Here is a 9,698-nt window from a genome sequence, read left to right as displayed (position 1 = left end):
AACAGTTAATAAGTTCCAGGATTTTATTTAAAAAGTGGTCCAGATGTTAGAACATCTGTTAAATGTCAGGGCCCTCTACTCACACACCATGCACGTGTTGCTTCCAGGAAGGACTTATTCCTTAGGAAGCCGGAGGTAAGTTCTGGGATCGGAGCATGTTTCTCGGCGAAGCCTCAAGCTGATGCCGGCACACACAGCAGAGATGGGTTTATACACACAGACACACGCTTACAAATGAAAGTTAAGATTTAAAACAATCTTCTTTATGAAGAATCTTGTAAAATGTTTTACACTCAAAAGGTTCCATCAGTTAACTAAAATGTCACACGTACATCGATATATTCTGAAGAGCATAAATACCCTCAAGCACACATCTGCTACTCGGACAAGCCATGAGCACAAGTACTGTAGTGAAATGATGTCACACTGGTACATTTGTAAACACATGTTTCTGAGAGAGAAACCTTCACAGCCAGAGCTTTGAGAATAGCGACCTCTACTTTTTGGGAGCATAATAGCAAAAGCACCTTTTCCACATATGAAATAGCTGGACCTGCTTGCTGCAGTGATTTGAGCAACCTTCCATTACAGCAGTGGAAATGTGCAAATTGGAAGTTTCCAAAGATCAAGAGTGGAGGAATTCTTTCTTTTTAAGACAGGCAGGGAAAATTGTTACAGTAGCTCTCCATCTGCTTTGGGAGAAATACTCACAGGATGAAAAGAAACGTCATATGCATCAACAGTTAAAACAAAAGGGGCACTCACAGAATAAATGTTGAGTGCAAACTGGAAAAGCACTGGAATGAACCCTCATTCAGCTGTGCTGCATTCCTGACAGGCTGTGATTAGAATTACACCAGCTTAATACTGGCAGGCTAAGTGTGTGCCAATGTATTTAGCTGCCAAGTCAGAGTGGCTACACAGAATCAGCTTTGGTTTTCAGGTAATTCAGAATGGGGTTGTCTACAGGACTTGGTCCTACTGACCCAGGGTCAGTACCCATCAATTTAAAAAAGCTTTTTTTGTCATCTACTATGTCTTCACTTGCCGCAAATGTTACAAAATGTATGTAATTCAAATTTGCTATTTGGGATACAATTAATTAATGTCTTCTATCAGCATATAGTCAGTTTATTTCCTGCATTTGCACCTCTGGTCTCATCTGCCAACCTTTTAGTAAAGGGCTCACTTTCTCTACAGCACTGCCCATCGAATAGAAACAGTAGACGACTGTCTGTGAGGATAATTACATCTGAACTCAATATTAACCAAACTAATAGGAATAGTTACATTTTCAGTACAGCACCTATCCGTTTTTCTATAACTAAGAAATCGTTTTTATTTTGATTTGTTTGGAAATTTGATACTGAGAATAAAGGGAAAGAGAATAAATAATATTTTTTAAAGATAAAGTCGTAAAACTTGAATGAAACCGTAGTATTTCCAGCAAAAGTTGTAATAATTTGAAAATAAATCTGTAATATTTCTGTTCTTCTGAGATTTTGACCAAGGCTCTCAACTTTGTCTTGAAATTACATAGCAACATTTTTTATTTAAATAAATTAGCGATGTTAATCTTGACATATTACAACTTTTTCTGGTAAAAGTACGACTGTATAATGAAAATATGGTGATTATATTCTTGAAAACACAACTTTCTGCCATCTGTTTTTCTTTCCTCAGCAGTGTTCCATCATAGTTTTCACTTTAAACAAGTTTAAAAGGCATTCTCCACAACTCGAAGAAGCCATTACACTCCGTCATTTAATCTTCTTTTCACAACACATCACTGGACTCAGGTAGAACTGTAGTTAATGTTGTACTTTTTCAACGACAGACCTCTAGTGGAAGTGAATCAAGGAAAGCACAACACAGTGCAATCAGCATGGAGCACATCTGGTTTTTGGAGATAATTGACAAACAAAATAAAACAATTATTGACACACTGTGTATCATTATCTTGGGGAAGTATTTCCAACTGTAACAGCAGCTTCCTCTTTAAGAATTGAAAACAACTTGTAGTCCTTTAATTTCAGTTTTCAAGTTTCAGTTTATGTGTCCCTCTGAGTACATTCATTCAAATGAGGACAAAAATAGGGTGTGTGTAAAAGCAATATATTGATTTCTTCTGGAATCAATCAATGACCATATATGGCATGTACTTCCTTTGATGTCACACAGTTCACTACCAAAGCCAGCTGTCTAGATGCTGAACACAGTAACAGGACTGTTCCAGGATGGCAGACAGCTCCCCATAGCTCTCCTCTCTCCACGTGGTGAGCAGCCTCTCGTTGTTGAGGGCCTGGAGCTTCGGCGTCCCTTCCCGGAGGACGTGGTAGAGGCAGGGCCAGCGGCTCTGGATCCTCAACCTGGTCCTACGGTCCAGTGTGATGCCGCGGACGATCTTCTTGGCTCGAAGCTCCCGAAGGGCAGGCAGCTTCAGACAGGAGAAGACCAAGCCTCGGCTGGGCGACACGTCCAGGAACTCCAGAGACTGAGACTCCAGAATGTACGAGATGCCCAGGTTCCTCAGCGGCACCAGGATGTGTAAAGTCAGAGACTTCAGGTTAGGCAGGGATTTGGTTAAGGTTTGCAGTGTAGAGGGGGTCACTCCTTTAAAGACCCAGAAGTATTTGAGCTCGAGGACTCGGAGCTGCTGGAACTGGGTGAGCAGCGACACGGACATATCTGACCAGTCGAAGTGTGAGCGCATCTTGGAGATGCGCGGGCAGCTGTGGGTGAGTTTGGTCAGCAGCTCCTGGAAACTGGTCACCTGTCAAATCAAATCAAACAGGTAAACCATCTGCCTGGAGATTGGTCTGTATAACAAAGGACTTGTTCGTCTGGTTTTGCTAAGCTCCCGGAAGCCAAATAATGTCAACCCTGACATGTTAAATTGATTGCATTTTTAACTGACAGCAACACAGGAGAACATAGTGACAAAATTAGCCAAGTTAGATTCTATTAAAATAACTTTTTCAAGTCCATGTTAGTTTAAAGGTTGTACAAATAGGAAGCAAGATAGACTTTTTCATAATTTGTCTGTTGTGTTTCACTACGATTTTGTTTTAATTTTTCACATTGTCATTTTGCTGTCTGAATAAATCTAGATCACAGCACACTTGCTTCTTTATTGTTCCCAGATGAATGAGACACATAACCTGTATTTACAGTGGACATTTTGACTTGTCATATCAGAAAAGCACAGGGTGGAACTAATAACATAACAATGGCCACAGGCCAATCAGCTGATTACACTATTAGTTACACCAGTGTTTGACAAATCAAAATGTCTGCTGTGAAAAAGGTCTATTCATCATTCATACCACATTTTTTTCCTTGGTTATGCACACCCGCTCTGCGGGGCTTTGCATCCTTCCAGCGGGGCCCATCCGCCAATTTGGGAACTTCTACCTTACACAGGGTATCTTGAAGACAGTAACATTAGTTATAACACTTTTTTCTGTACTTGATTGCAGGTTGTCAGGAACCATCTATGAACTTCAAGTGAGACTTGTGTAACAGATGTGCATGCAGGAGGCCAGCGCTGGACTACTAATCTGGCATGATGGGCATTTTCCTGTTGAGCCGACGCACCTTGGGGCCAATATAATGAACATTTTTAATATAAAAAAAAAAACATAAAACAAAACATATGTGGATACTGCCAAATGTGCAGAAATCCCAGATATGTTTGCTGCATGGGCAGCAGCAGTATCAAGGTTTTTATTTATCATTGTACAATACATGGTTGTACAACGAAATGTGGCTTCAACAGCAGTACCATTATGCAGGGTTCAAGTCCAGACCTGCAGAGGACTGTTTAATCATTTTTGGGGAGTTATTATTTATTATTATTATGTATTATTATTACTCCTGCTAGCCACAGTATCGAGGAAGCTCACTGACTCATAATTATAGGTGTACCATTACCACACAGTTGAACAGCTATCTATTCCAGAGCTACTGATCAGATTATATTAGGACTGCAGCTTATGTGTATTTCAGTACTGATCATCTTTCCAGTTAATTGTTTAATTGTTTAGTCTATAAAATGACACAATGATGTACAACATGTAGAAAAGCAGCAAATCCTCTCGGGGAATATTTGGCATCTTTGCCTGATAATGACTCTAAATGATCAACAGATTATTGATTATTTTCTGTTGATCATCTAATTGATTCATAGACTACTGCGTTTCAGCATTACAAAATATTACAAGAAAAGGTTCAAGATGTGATAAGTTAATCCCTTCAGAAGGAAAGTAAAACACATTTTGGTATTAAGTACCAGGGTGGTAAACATGAGAGTGCAGTTTACTGAGGTCAACAAAAGTTCAGTTACTGCTTTGTTGCAATCAGGACAACAAAAAAAGTTACCTGGTCCATCTTAGTAATGCTGTCCTGGTGTGAACTGGAGCTGGAGTGGACCCTGAGGTCCAGCGGTTCAAGAAGAGTAAAGGTCCAGTTAAGGTCCAGGTGGCTGAGGTCTCTGCAGTGGACATTATCCAGCAGGTGATTTAGCAGCTCACCCCACTTGTTGCAGCGATCCCCCAGGTCGAAGCTGGCCTTCAGCGTGAGCAGGCTGGCCCGACGTGAGATTAGGTGGTGGGTGTAATGGTGGACCCAGGATTTCCACCTCTCGAACTCACGGTTGGAAACAAGCAGCCCCTCCTGACCCAGATGGAAGACGCCTCGACGGGAGTAGTCTGCCACCCGCCACAGCTTCCATGAGCGGACGAGGCAGCTCCAGCTCAGGCAAACCAGGGCGCAGCTACATTTATCCACCTCATTCAGAAAGGACAACACGTGCAGCTGGCACTCCACCGGCAGGAAATTAAAAGGAAAGTAGTCGTCCACTGCTTTCCGCCGACTGCTTACAGGGACCAGGGGTCTTTTTCGCGGCGACATGATGGCAGGTGAGGAAATGATATTGGTGGTCATTGGTGGAGGTCAGAATCTCCACCGGGTGGTCTTGTGGTTTGGTTTAGCCATAAATATCTCTGGCCTGGTGAAGTCTTAATCTAAAGACAGGAAAGAGACAAACAATGATTTAAGATGTTGCCTTTTCATTTGTATTATTTTTTTCAAGTTGTGTCAGGAAACAGGCAGAAAAGAAATGGAGAATATCATCAGAAATCACAGTATATTTGGTCTGCCTGGACAACTCAGTAAATGCTTGGGATTCTGAACCACTTCAACCAAAACTAACCATAATGGTCCAACCCACTGACATCATTGAGAATATTAAACAGGACTGATTCAATTCTTACATCAAACTAATGATAAAACAAAACCTAACCTTTTACTTTGATGTATAAACCTAACTTGGTATGATATGGCTCCAGTTCAGTTTTTATTTTTTAACTTAAATTTCGGTTGCAAACTCACAATGAGTCTGGAACCACAGAATTAAACCCTTTAAAGTCCGGTGCGCAAACGTGATATGGTTAAATATGTGGTCGTTGTCTTTTTATTCACATTTAACAGGGAAGTTAACCAACGAGACAACTTGTGTGCTTCGACCAACACCACCGTTTAAAAAAAACGTGATGCAAACGTGCCCACTTTTAACACTGCAGTTTAATGAAGTGACCCGTCGGTTTGTAACCTGACTCGAGCTCCTTTGGCAGCGCCGTTATTCGCTCTCATTTGCTGATAGTTACCTTTCAGCTTCTATCAAACTAACAGGGGCACATTCAAAGATTTTAAGCGTCTACTCATGAACGCTATAGTGGGGGTTATGTGAATGTTTTGCAACATTATCGAGACAAGTTACCTTTCGGGCGAACAGGCTCCCCAGTCCTCAGTTAAAAAGCTAACCTGCTAAGTTAGAAGCTAACCGAGAGAAGACAAAGGAGTTTAAAATTAAACCTATAACTACGCTTTGTTGAGGATTTGATAGACTTTACTTTGCATCCGAACGTATTACTGAGTGTCAAACAACCTATACCAATCCACTTTTTAAACAGTAAAGAACAGTCAGTAACTAGGCCGGCTAGTTAGCTGCCGAACAGCTGAGTTCTGTTGTTGTTATTGTTTTGGCTCGTTGATAATGGCGTCATCAAAATGCGCCGGCCTGCGCGTTTTGTACCGCGGCGTTTACCGTCGGGCGGAGGTTAATGTTGAATAGAAAGGGCTAAGAAAAGTAACCGTTTCACCTCAATGCTGACAGAGCGCATGTTGCGATTAATTCAAGAGGTAACATCAAACAGACAGTATTTGTATGTAGAGTCTGAAGATCTCAAGCGGGTGTAGGGGAGAAAGAAGAACGAGCGCCTTCTGTTGTTTGCATGTAAAACCAGTTGTGAGGAGAATGTAGAGCTGTTCTTAGCCTGCCTAATTTTGATGTTTAACCATTTTAATTTATTTGTATTTAACTGACATTTTGAACTGTGAATTAGCTCTATGTGTTTAATTCTATTACAGTCCTCTTTTGATTGGAATTCATTGTTTTAACCAGTAGATGGCACTCTGAATTTACAGAAAAACGTGGGCTTGTGGATGCAGGTTCACTGCCTTCAAGCGGCATCCTCATGAACTACACTGACCGTTTCATCCAAAAGTCTGCCTGTGGGCTGGGAATGGAAGGCACCAGTAAAACACACATTTCCAGGAACACTAGAAATGTTATTAAAGACCATATCATATAGGCCAACAGCTAGGACACACAATACAACTACAACAAAAGGCCTGCAAAGAGAGTAGGCTTGAGACTTTCCTCTTTGATAAAGCTAATAGTAGGGCTGGCTCAGGTGAGTCCTGAGTAAGGCTGGGTATCATTTAAAATTTATAATACCAGTAGGCCTACCAAAACCAGTAGCCTACCCTTAAAGTGATACCGACTCCAATAGAGTAGGCTACTTCATTCGATACCTTGCATAAAATGCCACCAGGTGAAGCCACAGTAGTTGATTCGTAGCCTATTATTATTTTCTAATTCTCATCATCCTCATCCTCACTACTAGTAGCCTATCATAAAGACTAGAAAGGGAAAAGACTACAGCTTGCGAATTTTTAATGTTTGAATGAGAGAGGAGGAGTGAAATAGTTTAGTGACCAAATGAGTTGTGGGAAACGAATTTAAGGTAATTTTTTATACGAGTGTTGAAAGTAAACAACGGAAAATTATTTTGTAAACTTTCGATCAGTAACGTTAAACTGAATTGAAAGATCTCCGCGAGTGCTTTTTCCTTTAGTGATGGGTCCAAAAACGACAGTCACAAGTATAAAAGGAGTCTGTTTTAACAAGTTACTTAACTACACTAAAGACTCCAACGAAGCAAACTGAGGAAAAGATAATCTGCAAGTCCAACCGATCAAACCAACTAGGCCTACGCCTGAAGCAGCTGCAGCAACAGCCGGAGGCTCCCTGAGTAAAATCAGCTGATCGTCGCTGCGCCACAAAAGCCTTTATGATGTGATGGAACGCAGATGTGAATAACAAATAAAAATGTACAGAGAAGTGTTAAATGATTCCAGGAAATGAAACCAACGGAAAACCAAGCTTGTGGTGATAAACGTGCAACAGTGACAAACATGCCTGAGACCGCAGCCAAATGAGCGGCTGTTAAAATCATACATGGACTCGGCGGGCTGTTTCAGTCGATACCATAAAGGTATCCAGTAGAGATACCCATCCCTAGTCCTGAACTATCCCTTAATTACGCTGCTATAGGCTTAGACTTCTGGGGGACTTCCCATGATGCACCGAGCACTTTCTCCTCCTCCACCTTTTCATCTGTATTATCCCATTTTCATCCCATTACTGTATGTTACTAACTCAACTTCTTCCCTTTCTCCTAGTTTTGTGCTATCTCCTCCCTATGGTTTCCTGCTGCCCCCCAGCATTCATTCTCAAAACAAGAAAGAATGTTTTAGAAACATTGCATTTGCATTTGTGGGTGTGGTATTTAGCAAGTAAAATGACAGATTTACTATAAGAGCATAACCAAAGTCCTTACTTCTTCATCTTAAAATCAAACACACCAAAAGAAACATCCTTCAAACTAAAAGAAAATCTGTAATGAGACATGTTTGGATGAGCTCTTGAAATGTCTGACCAAAATGTAGACCCCTATGCATGAGAAGAACTCCAAACCAAATGTGAAACATTTTCATCTGTATTTTTCCAAAAGAGCAGTCAGACTCAATGTCCTGCTATATTCCATAAGAAATGATTTTGCTGGTTAGAACCTGTGAATTCATTTAAATGTATCTTCTCTGGGATTTTTTTTGTTAAATAATATGCATGAGGCCAGGGACGCACGTTTCTCTAAGGTATGTTCTCTATTATACCACTCCAAAATTGGATTATGTGAGGAATTGTGACTTTTTGGAATAAATACCAAACTTTTCTGTTTTGACATTTCTCTGCTGAAAAGCACAAATCACCCACAGCAGTATCAAATAAATTGACAGACCATTTCTCCCTTGCTGCAGTTTGTGCTTTGGTGACAAGTTTCCACACTGTGGAGAAGGAGAATGTGGAATGCAAGAGAGGTTTAAAAACACCATAGTTCAGTAATCCTAAATATGTACAGTAGCTGTACTGATGTCAGATTTCAAACAATATAGAAAAGAACAGATTTTTGCTTGTGGGAGAAGTTTGCTTTCATTGATTTCTGACAACTTTCTGCCTTTCTTTTTCCCTAAACCTAACCATGTAAGGCTTTGTGGCAGACAGCTCTTACAGCAAACTTCTCTCAATTGCCAGATGTTCTTGCTACGTGCCTGCATGTGAGGGAGAAAAGTGTGTGATGTTTATTATGAAAGTCCAACTTTCAGATTTTGAAATCATACACATGCCCTGTCCAACACTCCTGTGGAGCTTTGTTTTGCAGAGAGGTCCCAGTCTTTTGTTCTATCAGCACGTGCGCATGGACTCGGATCACAACATGAGCCCAGTGCGGTGTTCACAGACATGGTACAATTTTCTAACTGCAGCGGGTAATAAACATTGGCAGCAATGTGCCAATAACCTTCCGATCTATGAAGGTTTCAAAATATTCAAAACAGGTTGTGCACACATTTCATGAAGCATGGAATGCTATTCAACATTTGACATTGAGATTTCACTCAATATGTGAAAAATGTTGAACGTAAACAAAAGCATGTTTGTTTGGACTACAATGAAAACTGTTTTAAAACACCAGGTACCTTCAAATGCTGTTGATCGGCAGAAATACATATCAAACATTTAAAAATAAACTAGGCCTACATTCCTGTTAATGTTGCATGTTGGTCCGGCTTTCACGCTGTGCCACCTATCTCATTGATGCATGTAAAAACTACAAGATATGTATGGGCTATTGCTGTGTATGGGCAGTACTGAAGTTACAGACAGAATTTCAATATTTGAAACATGTGCAATGCTAGTGTGCTAGTGTAGTTAGTCAAACAATTAAATGCGGAAGTGTAGGCTATATACAAGGTCAGGTACACAAGTGTGCTGACATTATATTCAAACATAAACAGCCATACTTTTTATATAGGCCTAAAACCAAACAATGAAAAGTGCAACCCGACGTTATTAATATAAATTAATACACTGTGGGAAGAGAACATATTTACACATAACATTGTGTATGATGTTGTGTAATCAGAATTCGACTGTCCGACTGTCACTGAAGGCACCATCGGGTTTGTTTTGGTACAGCGTGGTAGTGTTCCGAGCCAACCAATGAGCGAAGAGAAGG

At 40.6% G+C, this 9,698-nt stretch overlaps 1 protein-coding gene across 1 annotated transcript; it reads right to left on the bottom strand.

Annotated features, from left to right (window-relative positions):
• Positions 1 to 9: 9 nt before the first annotated feature.
• On the bottom strand, positions 10 to 6,063 carry si:dkey-12e7.1 (uncharacterized protein LOC557553 homolog). Its single transcript, XM_038706404.1, has 3 exons — positions 5,780 to 6,063; positions 4,381 to 5,024; positions 10 to 2,773 (listed from the first exon to the last, which is right to left on the bottom strand). Exons 2-3 carry the CDS (start codon positions 4,942 to 4,944, stop codon positions 2,186 to 2,188), a joined length of 1,152 nt encoding a protein of 383 aa, XP_038562332.1. The 5' UTR covers positions 4,945 to 5,024; positions 5,780 to 6,063; the 3' UTR covers positions 10 to 2,185.
• Between the last annotated feature and the right edge of the window lie 3,635 nt (positions 6,064 to 9,698).

This window comes from Micropterus salmoides, unplaced genomic scaffold (assembly GCF_014851395.1).
Source record: "Micropterus salmoides isolate LMB-PRFRI ecotype aquatic unplaced genomic scaffold, ASM1485139v1 Ms_hic_scaffold_8, whole genome shotgun sequence".
Lineage (NCBI taxonomy): Eukaryota > Metazoa > Chordata > Actinopteri > Centrarchiformes > Centrarchidae > Micropterus > Micropterus salmoides.
The sequence above is the reverse complement of the archived record's forward strand: the minus strand, read 5'-3'. Positions and strand labels throughout refer to the sequence as shown.